At 40.4% G+C, this 21,090-nt stretch overlaps 1 protein-coding gene across 3 annotated transcripts in view; it reads left to right on the top strand.

Annotated features, from left to right (window-relative positions):
• The window catches only part of RYR3 (ryanodine receptor 3), a 557,501-nt gene that overhangs the window by 379,228 nt on the left and 157,183 nt on the right, over positions 1-21,090 (top strand). For all 3 annotated transcript variants that reach the window (XM_082842048.1, XM_082842046.1, XM_082842047.1), the window contains exons 37-38: positions 7,176-7,278; positions 8,094-8,231. In XM_082842048.1, the coding sequence (XP_082698174.1) occupies positions 7,176-7,278; positions 8,094-8,231 (241 nt within the window). The remainder of the gene's footprint in view (positions 1-7,175; positions 7,279-8,093; positions 8,232-21,090) is intronic.

Genomic DNA, 21,090 nt, shown 5'->3' with positions numbered 1-21,090 from the left:
ATATGACATTTTTCACCCATTAAATTGGAAACTATTTGAAAATATGTTAACTCTCACTACCATAATGGAGATGGCAAAGTAATACACACTCTTGTATAAATTTGGTATTAATGCAAATTGTTGTGAGCTCTCTGGAGAGCAGTCTGGCAATTAATATCAAAAGCCATTAAAATGGCAGCTCCAGTTGGAATTACTGGGTGGTGCATGCCAACGTGACTGCGCTGGTAGTGAGAGGTGCTTGGGTCATGCAGAGGCCTGTGGACTTTGCAATGGTCCCACAGAGACTTTGACGTAAGAAGTGGCCATGCAGCTGGGAGGGTCTTGGTGCTCCGGCCGGGTGTCAGGCCTGAGCTGCCAAGGTGGGAGAGCTGAGTCCAGGACATTGGACGACCAGAGACCTCCATGCCCCATGTAATATTAATCAGTGAGAGCTCTCCCAAAGAGCTCCATCTCAATGCTAAGACCCAGCTCCACCCACCAGGCAGCAAGCTTCAGTGCTGAATGCTCTATGCCAAACAACTAGCAAGACAGGAACACAACCCCACCCATTAGCAGAGAGGCTGCCTAAAGTTATACTAAGATCACAGACACCCCAAAACACACCACCAGATGTGACCCTGCCTACCAGAGGGACAAGATCCAGCCCCACCCACCAGAACACAGGCACCAGTCCCCCCCTGCCAGGAAGCCTACACAAACAACTAAACCAACCTCACCAACTGGGGCAGACACCAGAAATAAGAGGAGCTACAAACCTGCAGGCTGGGAAAAGGAGACCCCAAACACAGTAAGTTAAACAAAATGAGAAGACAGAGGAATATGCAGCAGGTGAAGGAGGAAGGTTTTTACCCACCACACCAAACAAATGAAGAGGAAATAGACAGTCTACCTGAAAAAGAATTCAGAGTAATGATAGTAAAGATGATCCAAAATCTCAGAAATAGAATGAAGAAAATTCAAGAAACGTTTAACAAGGACCTAGAAGAATTAAAGAGCAAACAAACGATGAATAACACAATAAGTGAAGTTAAAAATACTCTAGAAGGAATCAACAGCAGAATAACTGAGGCAGAAGAACAGATAAGTGACCTGGAAGATAGAATACTGGAAATAACTGCTGCAGAGCAGAATAAAGATAAAAGAATGAAAAGAATTGAGGACAATCTCAGAGACCTCTGCGATAACATTAAATGTACCAATATTCTAATTCTAGGGGTCCCAGAAGAAGAAGAGAAAAATAAAGGGTCTGAGAAAATATTTGAAGAGACTGCAGTTGAAAACGTCCCTAACATGGGAAAGGAAATAGTCACCCAAGTCCAGGAAGCGCAGAGAGTCCCATACAGTATAAATCCAAGGAGAAACATGCCAGGACACATATTAATCAAACTATCAAAAACTAAATACAAAGAAAAACTACTAAAGGCAGCCAGGGAACGCCACAAATAACAGACAAGAGAATCCCTATAAGGTTAACAGCTGACCTTTCAGCAGAAACTCTGCAAGCCAAAAGGGAGTGGCAGGACATATTTAAAGTGATGAAAGGAAAAAACCTACAACCAAGATTACTCTAACCAGCAAGGATCTCATTCAGATTTAATGGAGAAATTAAAACCTTTACAGACAAGCAAAAGCTAAGAGAATTCAGCACCACCAAACCAGCTTTACAACAAATGCTAAAGGAACTTCTCTAGGCAGGAAACACAAGAGAAGGAAAAGACCTACAAAAACAAATAAAAAACAATTAAGAAAATGGTAATAGGAACATACATATTGATAATTACCTTAAATGTGAATGGATTAAATGCTCCAACCAAAACACACAGATTGGCTGAATGGATGCAAAAATAAGACCCGTATATATGCTGTCTACAGGAGACCCGCTTCAGACCTAGGGACACATACAGCCTGAAAGTGAAGGGATGGAAAATGATATTCCATGCAAGTGGAAAACAAAAGAAAGCTGGAATAGCAATACTCATATCAGATAAAATAGACATGAAAATAAAGACTGTTACAAGAGATAAGGAAGGACACTACATAATGACCAAGGGATCAATCCAAGAAGAAGATATAACAATTATAAATGCTTATGCACCCAACATAGGAGCACCTCAATACATAAGACAAATGCTAACAACCATGAAAAGGGAGATCAACAGTAATACAATAATAGAAGGGGACTTTAACACCCCACTTACACCAATGGACAGATCATCCAAACAGGAAATAAATAAGGAAACACAAGTTTTAAATGACACAACAGACCAGATAGATTTAACTGATGTTTATAGATCATTCTACTCAAAAGTGACAGAATACACTTTCTTCTCAAGTGTACATGGAACATTCTCCAGGATAGATCATATCTTGGGTCACAGATCAAGCCTAGGTAAATTTAAGAAACTGAAATCATATCAAGTATCTTATCTGACCACAATGCTATGAGACTAGATGTCAATTACAGGAAAAGAAAACTGTAAGAAATACAAACACATGGAGGCTAAACAATATGCTACTAAATAACCAAGAGATCACTGAAGAAATAAAAAAAATACCTAGCAACAATGACAATGAAAACACAATGATCCAAAACCTATGGGGTGCAGCAAAAGCAGTTCTAAGAGGGAAGTTTGTAGTAATATGATCCTACCTCAAGAAAGAAGAAAAATCTCAAATAAGCAACCTAAACTTACACCTAAAGCAATTAGGGAAAGAAGAAGAACAACAACAAAAACAAAAAAAAAATAGAAGAAGGAAAGAAATCATAAAGATCAGATCAAAAATAAATGAAGGAAACAATAGCAAAGATCAACAAAACTAAAAGCTGGTTCATTGAGAAGATAAAAAAAATTGATAAACCATTAACCAGACTCATCAAGAAAAAAAGGGAGAAGACTCAAATCAACAGAATTAGAAATGAAAAAGGAGAAGTGACACTGCAGAAATACAAAGGATCATGAGACATTACTACAAGCAACTATATGCCAATAAAATGGATAACCGGGAAGAAATAGACAAATTCTTTGAAAAGTACAATCTTCCAAGACAGAACCAGGAAGAGATAGAAAATATGAACAGACCAATCACAAGTAATGAAATTGAAACTTGATTAAAAATCTTCCAACTAACAGAAGCCAAGGACCAGGAGCCTTCACAGGTGAATTCTATCAAATATTTAGAGAAGAGCTAACACCTATCCTTCTCAAACTCTTCCAAAATATAGCAGAGGGAGGAACACTCCCAAACTCATTCTACGAGGTCACCATCACCGTGATACCAAAACTAGACAAAGATGTCACAAAAAAAACTACAGGTCAATACACTGATGAACATAGATGCAAAAATCCTCAACAAAATACTAGCAAACAGAATCCAACAGCACATTAAAAGGATCATACACCATGATCAAATGAGGTTTATCCCAGGAATACAAGGATTCTTCAGTATATGCAAATCAATCAATGTGATACACCATATTAACAAATGGAAGGATAAAAACCATATGATAATCTCAGTATATGCAGAAAAAGCTTTTGACAAAATTCAAAACGCATTTATGATAAAAACCCTCCAGAAAGTGGGCATAGAGGGAACCTACCTCAACATAATAAAAGCCATATATGACAAACACAGCCAACAGCATTATCAATAGTGAAAAACTGAAAGCATTTCCTCTAAGATCAGGAACAAGACAAGGGTGCCCACTCTCACCACTGTTATTCAACATAGTTTTCAAAGTTTTAGCCACGGCAGTCAGAGAAGAAAAAGAAATGAAAGGAATCCAAATTGGAAAAGAAGTAAAACTGTCACTGTTTGCAGATGACATGATACAATACATAGTGAATCCTAAAAATGCTACCAGAAAACTACTAGAGCTAATCAATGAATTTGGTAAAGTAGCAGGATACAAAATTAATGCACAGAAATCTCTTGCATTCCTATACACTAGCAATGAAAGAACAGAAAGAAAAATTAAGGAAACACTCCCATTTACCATTGCAACAAAAAGAATAAAATACCTACAAATAATCCTACCTGAGGAGACAAAAGACCTGTATTCAGAAAACTATAAGATACTGATGAAACAGATCTAAGATGATACAAACAGATGGAGACATATACCATGATCTTGGATTGGAAGAATCAACATTGAGAAAATCACTGTAGTACCCAAAGCAATCTACAGATTCAGTGCAATCCCTATCAAACTACCTATGGCATTTTTCACAGAACTAGAACAAAAAATATTACAATTTGTATAGAAACACAAAAGACCCCAAATAGCCAAAGCAATCTTGAGAAAGAAAAACGGAGCTGGAAGAATCAGTCTCCCTGACTTCAGACTATACTACAAAGTTACGGTAATCAAGACAGTATGGTACTGGCACAGAAGTAGGAATACAGATCAGTGGAACAGGATTGAAAGCCCAGAGACAAAACCACACACGTATGGTCACGTTATCTTTGACAAAGGAGGCAAGAATATACAATGGAGAAAAGACAGCCTCTTCAATCAGTGGTGCTTGGAAAACTGGACAGCTACATGTAAAAGAATGAAATTAGAACACTTCCTAACACCATACACAAAAATAAAGTCAAAATGGATTAAAGACCTAAATGTAAGGCCAGACACTATAAAACTCTTAGAGGAAAACATAGGCAGAACACTCTTTGACATAAATCAGCAAGATCCTTTTTGACCCACCTCCTAGAGTAATGGAAATAAAATCAAAAATAAACAAGTGGGACCTAATGAAACTTAAAAGCTTTTGCACAGTGAAGGAAACCATAAGCAAGACAAAAAGACAACCCTCAGAATGGGAGAAAGTATTTGCCAAAGAAGCAACTGACAAAGGATTAATCTCCAAACTATACAAGCAGCTCATGCAGCTCAATATCAAAAAAACAACCCAGTCCAAAAATAGGTGGAAGACCTAAACAGACATTTCTCCAAAGAAGATATACCAATTGCCAACAAACACATGAAAGAATGCTCAGCCTCACTAACCATTAGAGAAATGCAAATCAAAACTACAGTGAGGTATCACCTCACACCAGCCAGAATGGCCATCATCAAAAAATCTACAAACGATAAATGCTGGAGAGGGTGTGGAGAAAAGGGAACCCTCTTGCACTGTTAGTGGGAATGTAAATTGATACAGCCACTATGGAGAACAGTATGGAGGTTCCTTAAAAAACTAAAAAAAGAACTACCATATGACCTAGCAATCCTACTCCTGGGCATATATCATGAGAAAGCCATAATTCTAAAGAGACATGTACCACAATGTTCATGGTAGCACTGTTTACAATAGCCAGGACATGGAAGAAAGTACCCATCGACAGATGAATGGGTAAAGAAGATGTGGCACATATATACACTGGGATATTACTCAGCCATAAGAAGAAATGAAATTGAGTTATTTGTAGTGAGGTAGACGGACCTAGAGTCTGTCATACAGAGTGAAGTAAGTCAGAAAGAGAAAAACAAATACTGTATGCTAACACATATGTATGGTATCTGTAAAAGAAAAATGGTTCTGATGAACCTAGGGGCAGGACAGGAATAAAGACGCAGACGTAGAGAACGGACTTGAGGACACTGGTGGCAGGGAGACGGGGATGCTGGGACGAAGTGAGAGAGTGGCATGGACTAATATATACTACCAAATATAAAATAGATAGCTAGTGGGAAGCAGCCACATAGCACAGGGAGATCAGCTTGGTGCTTTGTGACCACCTAGAGGGGTGGGATAGGGAGGGTGGGAGGGAGGCTCAAGAGGGAGGGGATATGGGGATATATGTATACATATAGCTGATTCACTTTGTTATTGAGCAGAAACTAACACAACATTGTAAGGTAATTACACTGCAATAAAGATGTAAAAAAAAAAAAATCATAAGGGAAAAAAAAAGCCATTAAAATGTTCAAACCTTTTGGTCCAGGCATTTCGCTTCTCTGAGTTTATCCTAAGAAAACGATCAGAGAAATTCAAACCAACTTTATTTTACGAGGATAAAAAAAATGAAAACAACTTAAATATTTCATAGCAGATCATTAATTTTACATGCATTTTATATAAACTGCTGTTCATCCTTATGATGAAATGTAATGCACCTGTTAAAGATCAGGTTAAGAAAAATTTTAAATTCTCGAGATAAATTAAGTGGAAAATTTGAGTTTTAAAAAAGTTGATTTAGAGTGTGATCTCAATGTGCATACATGAAGATATTAACTAAAAACAGTGGCTGTCTTTGAGTGGGGAGATTGCAGTAAATTTTCTTCTTTAGGTAATCTCCAAGTTTTGTGTAATTAATAAATTACCTTTATAATCAGAAAAAAGTGAAAGCTCTTTTTTTTTTTTTTTTTTTAGCGTCTCATAGTTTATGGCTTTATTTCATTAGTGTAGTTTTTACGTCTTTGTATTCTCATGACTCATCTCTCCAAAGATCATTTAAAATGCGCTGGATGCATGACTTTTTTCTCAGAATCATGCATTCTTTCTTAAAGACAGGAATTAGAGCCATAGTCACCAAAATAATTACTCTAAAGAAGGAGAGCAGAGACAGTGTCTTGGTGATGCAAAGCAATATTGCTGGAATTTTTTCTTTTTCTTTTTTTATTTGTAGTGGGGTTTTTTTCCCCAGTTATTGAGATCTGGTTAACGCATAACACTGTATAGTTTAAGGTATACAACATAATCATTTGATATATATTTGATATATATATTGTGAAATGATCACCACAGTAAGCTTAGTTAGCATCTATCACCTCACATAGCTATGAATTTCTTTTTCTTATGATGAGAACTTTTAAGATCTACTCTCTTAGCAATTTTCAAGTATAGTATTGTTAACTACTGTCACTATGCTATACATTACATCCCCAGAACTTATTCATCTTATAACTGGAAGTTTGTACCCTTTTTTAAAATTTTTATGTTTTATTTTTTATTGAAGTATAGTTGATTTACAGTGTTTCAGATGTGCAGCAGTGTGATTCAGTTATAGAAAGCTACTTTTAAATGTTGGCCATCTTTACCAAAAACCTAAAATAATAATAATCGAGTTAAAAAAAAATTGCAGAGAAATATTAGGTGTCTGACTAAGATTGGATCTGAGTTCTTTGGACAGACATTGAGAACCAACTAGCCGTTCTTCTTTGTCCCTCAAAGATCAACATGCTTCTTAACTTTCAACTGGGGGAGAACTGCCCGTGCCCAGAAGAGATCCGGGAGGAGATGTATGACTTCCACGAGGACCTTCTCATTCACTGCGGTGAGCTTCCGAGATAAAAGCTTTATGAAAGACAAGTCTGTTCATGATTCCTTCGTTAGAAGCTCAGGGGGGGTTGCAAAGTTAGTTTTCTATTTTAAACTACAATACTAATTGTCCAAGAAATGATTCTCTCCAAAACTATTTGGGTCAGAGAAGATACAGGACATCATCCTGGCATAATACATAATTGAAACTACTACCTAGAAGAAATTTTGCTGAGATCTAAGAGAGAACTGGGTCTCTAAAGAAGGAAAGAAAAGAACTGATCTTTATATAAACCTCACCCAATTTACCTCAAGTTAGAGAGTTGGGACTCTGCTCCCAGCTGAGCCAAGATTCCGATCCCCTTTGCTTTTTAGCTTCTGCGATGATATAAGTATGGCCATGTCTGCCCTTAAGGATTCGAAACCAGCCATCCCTGCTTAGATACATACCTGCTCGTTTTAAAGTGGCTCTCAGCAGTTGTGCTGCTTGTACATGGGTGGATTGAATACTATGTGGATAAGAGATGACTTTTTCATTTGAAGTAACTCATGGTTAACTCTTTCTTTGTGGACACTCTAGAGCCCATTTTGGGTATGGGTTAGAAAAAGTTAAGTCTTGGGATTGAAATTACTTAATGTTCTTGTATACAAGAAATCATCTTTTTAAAAAACTTACCAAAAGACATGATGTAGATAAATACTTACGGGAGGCTGCCTATAGTATCCTTAGAAAGTTCCAAAGGGTGGAAAGCAGTGTTTCTATGTTCTTTCCATCATCTGGTGGCTTCATGTACTGTTTGAGGTTATCACTCTGTTATGTGACTTGCTTAGGTGTTCCCCTGGAGGAAGAGGAAGCGGAAGAGGAGGACGCCTCCTGGACTGGAAAATTCCGTGCCCTGGTGTATAAAATCAAAGGCTCTTCCAAGCCAGAGAAGGAGCGGCCAACAGAGGAGGAGGAGAGATGCCCTAGTAAGTTCCAGAGCCTTTCAATCACACTGCCCCCAACCTGGAGCTCTTCTAAGACTTAATTAAGATCACGGACTTTCTAAGCAAATACTGTGGGATAGAGAAGGGATGCTTAGCTAGCTTCAAGGAAGCGTTCTGTTATGATTTGTAGAACTTATTGCTATGTGTTTGGGGCTATGCTTTTCTTCTGACTTAAGGAACTTCCTTTGAGTCGTCTTTTAGGGATGGATTGCTTGATGGGTCTGCTCTTGTCTGTCTACTTTTAAATGCCTGTAAACAGAGTTCTGTTCTTTCTTTTATGTGTTCATAATCTTCCTCTTCTAAACCACTGTTGCTTCTGTCACTTTTTCTTTGTGGTTCCTTAGCGTTGAAAATTGCCCCAGCAAGGAAATAACGTAATAATAATAAGGCAGAAGTAAAGGGAATAGGTTGTGGGGATTGGAAGGGGGGGGGGGTTGGGTTTTGGCTACGATTTTCCTAATATAACATCCCAGAGGAATTGGACCTTCTGTTTTTCAACATTCACGAACCTTGTTCAAATCATTTCTCTAATCCTTATAGTACAGATGACTCCTACCATTTCGACCCATGTTGAAACAAGATCATAATTTGTTCTGCAAGGCAGTTGACTGTCCATTGCCATTAACATTTCAAGAGGAAGATTGTCTGCATATTATAATCAGTCTGCTCCGTCGTACCAAATTCTGCAAATATTTCAGTGTCTAAAGAAGAAGGAATTTCCCAGGTTTAATATAGTTGCCTTTTATCTTATTCCCTGTTCCTATCCGTCTTAGAACATGCTTTCAAACTATAGACTAGAGCAATGGACTGATAAGATGTGCTCAGTTTGTTTAAAAACACTGCTTTGGGGTTCATACATCTTATTGCCCTTTCGATTGACCTTCCATCTTTGTCAGACTATCTCTGAAGGGAAAGAATCCTCCGCACTTATCAGCAGAAGTGTAGAAGCCTCTGGAAGCAGTTGCACTGGCAACCCTTGGTCGGTCCTGTTTGTCACCATGGCGTGGGGGGGGGGGGGTCTTTGGTGAGGACAGGCCAGCATGATTCAAAGGTCCAAAAAAGTGAGTTTAGACTCCCTTTGTGGTACTGCCAAAGCAGAACTAAAAATAGGCTGAGCTGACCCATATTCCCTGTGGAGAGTCAGTTTTGAAAGTGGTTGCTTCTTTCTAAAACAATATGTCACAGCCAGGGGGTCCTCCAAGGTGACCGCTTCATGTTAGGTAAATGGAGTCACTTAGATTAAGTCACCTAGCTCTGTGAAGTCTCCCTAACTCTAAGAATGGTGTCCAAGCTCTAAGGACTGCAATCTTTAGCATTGCTACCCTGGGCCTCAGGCAGAAAGATTATGTTCTGTCTGTTCTGGCAGGATGTGCAAACCTGAAAGGCTACGCCAGCATGAGACTCCATGGAGCGCCCCATGCTGCTTCCATTCCACAAGCAGAATTCTGAGAGGTTCAAGCTTTGTGTCATAAGTCTTCTTTCCTGCAGTCCCAGAAGTAGAAATAGAAGGTGACCAAGCATGTCTGGTTGGCAGGATACAGGTTCCCTGCCAGATGTTCCAGGGACATAAAGCTCCTCACTCAGGGCTGACATTTTTTTTTTTTTTTTTTACATCTTTATTGGAGTATAATTGCTTTACAATGGTGTGTTAGTTTCTGCTTTATAACAAAGTGAATCAGTTATACATATACATATTTTCCCATATCTCTTCCCTCTTGCGTCTCCCTCCCTCCCACCCTCCCTATCCCACCCCTCCAGGCGGTCACAAAGCACCGAGCTGATCTCCCTGTGCTATGCGGCTGCTTCCCACTAGCTATCTACCTTACGTTTGGTAGTGTATATGTGTCCATGCCACTCTCTCACTTTGTCACAGCTCACCCTTCCCCCTCCCCATATCCTCAAGACCATTCTCTAGTAGGTCTGTGTCTTTATTCCTGTCTAACCCCTAGGTGCTTCATGACATTTTTTTCTTCTTAGATTCCATACATATGTGTTAGCATACGGTATTTGTCTTTCTCTTTCTCACTTACTTCACTCTGTATGACAGACTCTAGGTCTATCCACCTCATTACAGATAGCTCAATGTCGTTTCTTTTTATGGCTGAGTAATATTCCATTGTATATATGTGCCACATCTTCTTTATCCATTCATCCAATGATGGAAATTTAGGTTGTTTCCATCTCCGAGCTATTGTAAATAGAGCTGCAATGAACATTTTGGTACATGACTCTTTTTGAATTATGGTTTTCTCAGGGTATATGCCCAGTAGTGGGATTTCAGGGTCATATGGTAGTTCTATTTGTAGTTTTTGAAGGAACCTCCATACTGTTCTCCACAGTGGCTGTATCAATTTACGTTCCCACCAACAGTGCAAGAGGGTTCCCTTTTCTCCACACCCTCTCCAGCATTTATTGTTTCTAGATTTTTTGATGATAGCCATTCTGACTTGTGTGAGATGATATCTCATTGTAGTTTTGATTTGCAATTCTCTAATGATTAATGAAGTTGAGCATTCTTTCATGTGTTTGTTGGCAGTCTGTATATCTTCTTTGGAGAAATGTCTATTTAGGTCTTCTGCCCATTTTTGGATTGGGTTGTTTGTTTTTTTGTTATTGAGCTGCATGAGCTGCTTGTAAATTTTGGAGATTAATCCTTTGTTGGTTACTTCATTTGCAAATATTTTCTCCCATTCTGAGGGTTGTCTTTTTGTCTTGTTTATGGTTTCCTTTGCTGTGCAAAAGCTTTGAAGTTTCATTAGGTCCCATTTGTTTATTTTTGTTTTTATTTCCATTGCTCTAGGAGGTGGGTCAGAAAGGATCTTGCTGTGATTTATGTCATAGAGTGTTCTGCCTATGTTTTCCTCTAAGAGTTTGATAGTTTCTGGCCTTACATTTAGGTCTTTAATCCATTTTGAGCTTATTTTTGTGTATGGTGTTAGGGAGTGATCTAATCTCATACTTTTACATGTACCTGTCCAGTTTTCCCAGCACCACTTATTGAAGAGGCTGTCCTTTCTCCACTGTACATTCCTGCCACCTTTATCAAAGACAAGGTGTCCATATGTGCATGGGTTTATCTCTGGGCTTTCTATCCTGTTCCATTGATCTATCTTTCTGTTTTTGTGCCAGTACCATACCGTCTTGATAACTGTAGCTTTGTAGTATAGTCTGAAGTCAGGGAGCCTGATTCCTCCAGTTCCTTTTTTCGTTCTCAAGATTGCTTTGGCTATTCGGGGTCTTTTGTGTTTCCATACAAATTGCGAAATTTTTTGTTCTAGTTCTGTGAAAAATGCCAGTGGTAGTTTGATAGGGATTGCATTGAATCTATAGATTGCTTTGGGTAGTAGAGTCATTTTCACAATGTTGATTCTTCCAATCCAAGAACATGGTATATCTCTCCATCTATTGGTATCATCTTTAATTTCTTTCATCAGTGTCTTATAATTTTCTGCATACAGGTCTTTCGTCTCCTTAGGTAGGTTTATTCCTAGATATTTTATTCTTTTTGTTGCAATGGTAAATGGCAGTGTTTTCTTGATTTCACTTTCAGATTTTTCATCATTAGTATATAGGAATGCCAGAGATTTCTGTGCATTAATTTTGTATCCTGCCACTTTACCAAATTCATTGATTAGCTCTAGTAGTTTTCTGGTAGCATCTTTAGGATTCTCTATGTGTAGTATCATGTCATCTGCAAACAGTGACAGCTTTACTTCTTCTTTTCTGATTTGGGTTCCTTTTATTTCCTTTTCTTCTCTGATGGCTGTGGCTAAAACTTCCAAAACTATGTTGAATAAGAGTGGTTAGAGTGGGCAACCTTGTCTTGTTCCTGATCTTAGTGGCAATGCTTTCAGTTTTTCACCATTGAGGATGATGTTGGCTGTGGGTTTGTCATATATGGCCTTTATTATGTTGAGGAGAGTTCCCTCTATGCCTACTTTCTGGAGGGTTTTTATCATAAATGGGTGTTGAATTTTGTCGAAAGCTTTCTCTGCATCTATTGAGATGATCATATGGTTTTTCTCCTTAAGTTTGTTAATATGGTGTATCATGTTGATTGATTTGTGTATATTGAAGAATCCTTGCATTCTTGGAGTAAACCCCGCTTGATTCTTTTAATGTGCTGTTGGATTCTGTTTGCTAGTATTTTGTTGAGGATTTTTGCATCTATGTTCATCAGTGATATTGGCCTGTAGTTTTCTTTCTTTGGGACATCCTTGTGTGGTTTTGGTATCAGGGTGATGGTGGCCTCGTAGAATGAGTTTGGGAGTGTTCCTGCCTCTGCCATATTTTGCAAGAGTTTGAGAAGGATAGGTGTTAGCTCTTCTCTAAATGTTTGATAGAATTCGCCTGGGAAGCCATCTGGTCCTGGGCTTTTGTTAGTTGGAAGATTTTTAATCACAGTTTCAATTTCAGTGCTTGTGATTGGTCTGTTCATATCTTCTATTTCTTCCTGATTCAGTCTTGACAGGTTGTGCATTTCTAAGAATTTGTCCATTTCTTGCAGGTTGTCCATTTTATTGGCATAGTGTTGCTTGTAGTAATCTCTCATGATCTTTTGTATTTCTGCAGTGTCAGTTGTTACTTCCCCTTTTTCATTTCTAATTCTATTGATTTGAGTCTTCTCCCTCGTTTTCTTGATGAGTCTGGCTAATGGTTTATCAATTTTGTTTATCTTCTCAAAGAACCAGCTTTTAGTTTTATTGATCTTTGCTATCGTTTCCTTCATTTCTTTTTCATTTATTTCTGATCTGATTTTTATGACTTCTTTCCTTCTGCTAACTTTGGGGTTCTTTTGTTCTTCTTTCTCTAATTGCTTTAGGTGCAAGGTTAGGTTGTTTATTTGAGATGTTTCCTGTTTCTTAAGGTAGGATTGTATTGCTATAAACTTCCCTCTTAGAACTTCTTTTGCTGCATCCCATAGATTTTTGGTCATTGTGTCTCCATTGTCTTTTGTTTCTAGGTATTTTTTTATTTCCTCTTTGATTTCTTCATTGATCACTTCATTATTAAGTAGTGTATTGTTTAGCCTCCATGTGTTTGTATTTCTTACAGATCTTTCCCTGTAATTGATATCTAGTCTCATAGCATTGTGGTCGGAAAAGATACTTGATACAATTTCAATTTTCTTATATTTACCAAGACTTCATTTGTGACCCAAGATATGATCTATCCTGGAGAATGTTCCATGAGCACTTGAGAAAAATGTGTATTCTGCTGTTTTGGGATGGAATGTCCTATAAATATCAATTAAGTCCATCTTGTTTAATGTATCATTTAAAGCTTGTGTTTCCTTATTTATTTTCATTTTGGATGATCTGTCCATTGGTGAAAGTTGGATGTTAAAGTCCCCTACTATGAATGTGTTACTGTCGATTTCTCCTTTTATGGCTGTTAGTATTTGCCTTATGTATTGAGGTGCTCCTATGTTGGGTGCATAAATATTTACAATTGTTATATATTCTTCTTGGATCGATCCCTTGATCATTATGTAGTTTCCTTCTTTGTCTTTTGTAATAGTCTTTATTTTAAAGTCTATTTTGTCTGATATGAGAATTGCTACTCCAGCTTTCTTTTGGTTTCCATTTGCATGGAATATCTTTTTCCATCCCCTTACTTTCAGTCTGTATGTGTCTCTAGGTCTGAAGTGGGTCTCTTGTAGACAGCAAATATATGGGTCTTGTTTTTGTATCCATTCAGCCAATCTCTGTCTTTTGGTGGGAGCATTTAGTCCATTTACATTTAAGGTAATTATCGATATGTATGTTCCTATTCCCATTTTCTTAATTGTTTTGGGTTCATTATTGTAGGTCTTTTCCTTCTCTTGTGTTTCTTGCCTAGAGAAGTTCCTTTAGCAGTTGTTGTAAAGCTGGTTTGGTGGTGCTGAACTCTCTCAGCTTTTGCTTGTCTGTAAAGGTTTTAATTTCTCCATCAAATCTGAAAGAGATCCTTGCTGGGTAGAGTAATCTTGGTTGCAGGTTTTTCTCCTTCACCACTTTGAATATGTCCTGCCAGTCCCTTCTGGCTTGAAGAGTTTCTGCTGAAAGATCAGCTGTTAACCTTATGGGGATTCCCTTGTGTGTTATTTGTTGTTTTTCCCTTGCTGCTTTTGATATGTTTTCTTTGTATTTAATTTTTGACAGTTTGATTAATATGTGCCTTGGCATGTTTCTCCTTGGATTTATCCTGTATGGGACTCTCTGTGCTTCCTGGACTTGATTAACTATTTCCTTTCCCATATTAGGGAAGTTTTCAACTATAATCTCTTCAAATATTTTCTCAGACCCTTTGTTTTTCTCTTCTTCTTCTGGGACCCCTATAATTTGAATGTTGTTGCATTTAATGTTGTCCTACACATCTCTGAGACTATCCTCAATTCTTTTCATTCTTTTTTCTTTATTCTGCTCTGCGGTAGTTACTTCCACTATTTTATCTTCCAGGTCACTTATCTGTTCTTCTGCCTCAGTTATTCTGCTCTTGATTCCTTATAGAGAAGTTTTAATTTCATTTATTGTGTTGTCCATCATTGTTTGTTTGCTCTGTAGTTCTTCTAGGTCCTTGTTACATGTTTCTTGTATTTTCTCCATTCTATCTCCAAGATTTTGGATCATCTTTACTATCATTCCTCTGAATTCTTTGTCAGGTAGACTGCCTATTTCCTCTTCATTTGTTAGGTCTGGTGGGTTTTTATCTTGCTCCTTCATCTGCTGTGTGTTTTTCTGTCTTCTAATTTTGCTTATCTTACTGTGTTTGGGGTCTCCTTTTTGCAGGCTGCAGGTTCGTAGTTCCCGTTGTTTTTGGTGTCTGTCTCCAGTGGCTAAGATTGGTTCAGTGGGTTGTGTAGGCTTCCCGGTGGAGGGGACTAGTGCCTGTTTTCTGGTGGATGAGGCTGGATCTTGTCTTTCTGGTGGGCAGGTCCATGTCTGGTGGTGTGTTTTGGGGTGTCTGTGGACTTACTATGGTTTTAGGCAGCCTGTATGCTAATGGGTGGGGTTGTGTTCCTGTCTTGCTAGTTGTTTAGCATAGGACGTCCAGCACTGTAGCTTTCTGGTCGTTGAGTGAAGCTGGGTGCTGGTGTTGAGATGGAGATCTCTGGAAGATTTTCGCCGTTTGATATATTATGTGGAGCTGGGAGGTCTCTTGTGGACCAGTGTCCTGAAGTTGGCTCTCCCACCTCACAGGCACAGCACTGACTCCTGGCTGCAGCACCAAGAGCCTTTCATCCACACGGCTCAGAATAAAAGGGAGAAAAAGTAGAAAGAAAGAATTAGTAGAAGTAGAAAGAAAGAAAGAAAGGAGGGAGGGAGGGAGGGAGGGAGGAAGGAAGGAAGGAAGGAAGGAGGGAATGAAGGAAAAAAAGAAATAAAGAAGATAAAGTAAAATAAAATAAAGTAAGATAAAATGTAATAAAGATGGTGGAAGCAAAGCTATACAGTCAAAATCTCAAACAGAAACATACACATACATGCTCACAAAAAGAGGAAAAAGGGAAAAAATCATAAATCTTGCTCTCAATGTCCACCTCCTCAATTTGGGATGATTCGTTGTCTAAAGGAGGGAAGGAAGGAAAGAATGAAAGAAGATAAAATAAAATAAAGTTATTAAAATAAAAATTATTAAAACAAACAAAAAAAATGGACAGATAGAACCCTAGGACAAATGGTGGAAGCAAAGCTATACAGACAAAATCGCACACAGAAGCATACACATACACACTCACAAAAAGAGGAAAAGGGGAAAAAAATCATAAATCTTGCTCTCAAAGTCCACCTCCTTAATGTGGGATGATTCGTTGTCTATTCATGTATTCCACAGATGCAGGGTACATCAAGTTGATCGTGGAGTTTTAATCCGCTGCTTCTGAGGCTGCTGGGAGAGATTTCCCTTTCTCTTCTTTGTTCTCACAGCTCCCAGGGGCTCAGCTTTGGTTTGGCCCCGCCTGTGCGTGTAGGTCACCGGAGGGCGTCTGTTCTTCGCTCAGACAGGGCGGGGTTAAAGGAGCCGCTGATACGGGGGCTCTGGCTCACTCAGGCGGGGCGGAGGGAGGGGCACGGAGGGCGGGGCGGGCCTGCGGCGGCAGAGGCCGGCGTGACGTGACGGCGTGACGTTGCACCAGCCTGAGGCGCGCAGTGCGTTCTTCCGGGGGAGTTGTCCCTGGATCCCGGGACCCCGGCAGTGGCGGGCTGCACAGGCTCCCCGGAAGGGGGGTGTGGAGAGTGACCTGTGCTCGCACACAGGCTTCTTGGTGGCGGCAGCAGCAGCCTTAACGTCTCCTGCCCGTCTCTGGGGTCCGCGCTTTTAGCCGCGGCTCGCACCCGTCTCTGGAGCTCCTTTAAGCAGCGCTCTTAATCCCCTCTCCTCGCGCACCAGGAAACAAAGAGGGAAGAAAAAGTCTCTTGCCTCTTCGGCAGGTCCAGACTTTTCCCCGGACTCCCTCCCGGCTAGCCTAGCCGTGGCGCACTAACCCCTGCAGGCTGTGTTCACGCCGCCAACCCCAGTCCCCTCCCGGCGCTCCGACCGAAGCCCGAGCCTCAGCTCCCAGCCCCGCCCGCCCCGGCGGGAGAGCAGACAAGCCTCTCGGCTGGTGAGTGCCGGTCGGCCGTGATCCTCTGTGCGGGAATCTCTCCGCTTTGCCCTCCGCACCCCTGTGGCTGCGCTCTCCTTCGTGGCTCCGAAGCTTTCTCCCTCCGCCACCCGCAGTCTCCACCCGCGAAGGGGCGTCCCAGTGTGTGGAAACGTTTCCTCCTTCACAGCTCCCTCCCACTGGTGCAGGTCCCGTCCCTATCCTTTTGTCTCTGTTTATTCTTGTTTCTTTTGCCCTACCCAGGTACGTGGGGACGTTTCTTGCCTTTTGGGAGGTTTGAGGTCTTCTGCTAGCGTTCAATAGGTGTTCTGTAGGAGCAGTTCCACGTGTAGATGTATTTCTGGTGTATCTGTGGGGAGGAAGGTGATCTCCGCGTCTTACTCTTCCGCCATCTTTCCGGAAGCCCCAGGGCTGACATTTTAAGAGAAAATCTTGGGGATGGTTTAAGTGCCATACCCCCTAAAATAGTTTTTCACTTGATTGAATGGAACTGATGTTTCTGAATGCATAGCCAGTTGCCATAAAGGTTTCTAATCCTTTAAAATATTGGTAACTTTGCTCATGTTATTGCTTATGATTTCTTACCCTTGCATTTGATAAAATATTTAAAGTTTAGATAATGAGAATTGCATGCTATAGTGAACTGACAGTTTACCAAATAGTTCATATATATTAGTTTACTGCTGTTAGTTTTTTTCACTCCTCCATTGTGTAGGTGATGAACATAGGACTCGGAAGAGTTAAGGGATACTTGTTCATTCACTAATTCTTTCCACCCTTACCTAGTTCCAGAAAAATTTCCAGATCTAGAATGGCAACAAGATGAGTAAAGCTGTGACTTGACTGAGGTCTTCTGACTCTGATTCCATGCTGTTTCCATTGTCCCATGATACGACATTTGCCGAAGAATTTTTCAGCATGTGTATCCATGAGCCCTCAACCCACGTATTATACATATTATCAATACATACAGAATGGCTTCTTAAAACCTTCATCTTTTTATCTTGCCTACTGCATCTGTGAGGTAACTTGCTCCTGTGAATCACTGTTATGCATAGGAATCTGAACCCAACAGAAGTCAAAATTTTAACATCAAAAAGTTAACCCAGCCAAAGATCTGGACTTAGGGTTTTCAGGGCAGGTGGTGCAACTTCTCCTCTACGAGCAGTTGGTGTTGGCCAGGTAAACTGCAGGGGACCTCAGCTTTTAGGAAAGAGGAAGCAAGTGTCCTGAAACCCATAAGAATCCTGCGAACTGGTTCGGTGTTACAGGGATTTGCCCAAACTAATTCCAAGTCATATTGTGCTGGAAGTTGTTACAATCTGATCAAAAGATTATATGATAGTGAAGAGGTTAAAATAAAAACCCTCTAATAGTAGCAGCCCACCATACTAAGTCACATTTCTTTTTTAATATCCCAGTCCATCACATTCCCTAGAAAATCTTTTGCCTGTTCGTTGGAGGCCAGTGCTTCTTGCACACTACAATGTAAGTAGGGTTTCCTTGAATAGAAATCTGTAGCCCCTGAGTTATCCCTCCAGAAGAGGCCAACCAGCTCTTTCTGCTAAATTCTAAATTTAACAAAATAAAAATCACCTGTCACTTCACAGCTCAAAATTGGTGCCGTCCTGACCTCTGTCATTCTCTGAGCGCTTTCTCTATGGCAGGTGTTTTCATAGTCTCTGCAAAGAAAGCTGCTACCTGTATCAGCTCTCACCCAGTCACTGAAAAACCTGAGCCCTAGACCAGAATTCTCCCCCCACCTAAATGCTGCAGCCTTTTCTCATGCTGAGGAGGGGAAAAAAGTCTACTGATCGCCACCAAAATAAGTGTTGGGCCCCAACCCAAATACTCACACACAAAGTAAGATAACTTAGCAGTAGGTATATCTGTGGCACTCGGGCAGTATTTCTAAGCCTCTTTAGATTCTCTCCAAACAGCTTCTCCCTGAGACATACACACACAGATACCTCCTCCATGTTGTCCTTTTTTCAGTCTCATCCTCCGTCACCCTGCCCCTGCCACACTGTGGAATTTCTAGCAGGGCATGTGTGACTCTCCACCTCAGGTGGAGTATCTGTATACCTGTTTATTTTCTTACTGGGACCACACCTTACTTGTTTCCACATTCAGCTCATCGGCAGAAATCTTTCTGGCCTCCAATGCATGTTAGGCATTTGAGGCTCACAAAGATGAAGAAAACAAGGACCTCACAGCAAAGGAGTGAATATGTGTGGACAGGCGACTCGATACAACATGAGGCCAGGTGTGCTCTAGTTAAAGGACAGTAGGTGACCAGAGGAGGGGGATTGGAAAAGTGTCCATAAAGAACATAGTTGGGTGGATATATAAGGGAGAGGTATTTTTGGTGAAAGGAGCTACTTCAACAAAGCCCAGAGGCAAAAAAAAGTCATATTCCAAGAGTGGCAGTGCGTTGAGACTGGCTGAATTATAAGAGGAGTAGAATAAGGAAGAGTGGAAAGGTAGGGTGGTGTTAGAGCAGAGTGTCTTGAAAAATCCAGCAGTTAAACTATATTCCGTCTTGGAGTGTGACATGTTACCGCTCCTGTGTATTTTATACCACTTGGCCTTACAGCTGCTGGGAGGAGGCATTGACACTTACATGGTACCCACGGTGTCCTGAGCATTGTCTTAAGCACTCTGTAAGTATTAGCTCATTTAATTCTCACAACGAAAATATGCAGTTGACAGTATTATTCCTATTTTACAGTTGAGGAAACTGAAGTAAAGACAGATTGGATAACTTTCCAGAGTCACACAGGGGTGGCATAAAAATTCAAACCTTTGTCCACCTGAGTCTAATTCCCATCCATATTATTTATATAATAACATTATAGCAATGACGATGAAAGGTTCTTGAGGACTAAATTGTTCTTTTATTCAGTAATAGTGAGGTAGGGACTTCCCTGGCGGTCCAGTGGTTAGGACTCCACGCTTCCACTGCTGGGGGCCCCGGTTTGATCCCTGGTCGGGGAACTAAGATGCCGCAAGCTGTGCAGCGTGGCGCGCACACACACACACACACATATATAAATAAAATTTTTAAAAAATAGTGAGGTAGTTATGAGCACAGGACTCTGGAGTTAGGCTGCCCGGTCTTAAATTCTAGCTCTGCCACTCTCACTGTGAGAGTGAACATGTGACCATGTCTCTGTGCCTCAGTTTTCTCATCGTTACGATGGACATAGCGTTAATGCTTCCCTCGTTTGGTTGATGCGATGATTAAATTAGTTAATACATGCAAAGTGCTTTGAAGTGTGCCTGGCACAGAGTGAGCACTAATTTCAAGCATTTTTTGGCTATTAAAATGTTTGTTGATCACCTGCCATATCTCAGACACTGTATTTAGCACCAGTCGATCTATTTTAGCAAGATAACCATCCAAAGGACTGCAGCGGGGATACATTGGAGGTATGGGGGCCCATTGGGACATCGCTGCAGTGCCCTAGATGTGAAGTTCTGAGGACTTAAATAAGGGTGGTGTGGTAGGCAGGATAGTGATCCCACAGATGTCCATATCCCTGGAACCTATATATATGTTAAATGACAAAGGGAAACTTAATTGCAAGAGGAATTAAGGCTGCTTATCAGCTGGCCTTAAAGTAGGGAAATCTCCTGGATTTCTGGAGTGGACCCAAAGTAATCACAAGGGTCCTTAAAAGTGAAAGAAGGTGGCAGACGAGAGTTAGAGGGTTGGGGACATGAGAAGGGCCTGGCTCAAGTCTCCTGGTGGAAGAGCCCATGAGCCAAGGAATGCCAGAAGCCTCTAGAAGCTAGAAAAAGCAAGGAAATGGATTCTCCCTTAGGGCCTTCAGAAAGAAATGCACCCTGCCACACCATGATTTTAGCCCAGTCTGGGTTTACCCATATCTGGGTCAGACTTCTCATCTCTAAAACTGTAAGATAGCAAATTGGTACTGTTTTGCCACCAAGTTTGTGCTGATTTGTCACAGCAGAAAAAAAAAAATGAATACAGGTGTTAACAGCAAGAAGTGAGCTCAAGGGGCCAGCCACATTCTAAAAGTAGGGTTGGCATATCTTGATGACCAGTTGGAAATAGAGGAAGAGGAAGGGGTTACAGATGGTCTTTGCATTACTGATGCGACAGGATGGGTGACTGTGTTAACAGACAGGGGGGTGGGGGGAGGCAGAGCTTAACTTTTATTTAGCTCCATAGGAGACACAAGAAGATTTTCCACACCTGGTCTCAATCTACTGGCTAGCCCTGCCTGGCAG

Source organism: Leucopleurus acutus, assembly GCF_964270905.1.
Source record: "Leucopleurus acutus genome assembly, chromosome: 1".
Taxonomy (NCBI): Eukaryota; Metazoa; Chordata; class Mammalia; order Artiodactyla; family Delphinidae; genus Leucopleurus; species Leucopleurus acutus.
Note: the sequence above shows the minus strand (reverse complement) of the source record. Positions and strands in the feature narration are given on the sequence as shown.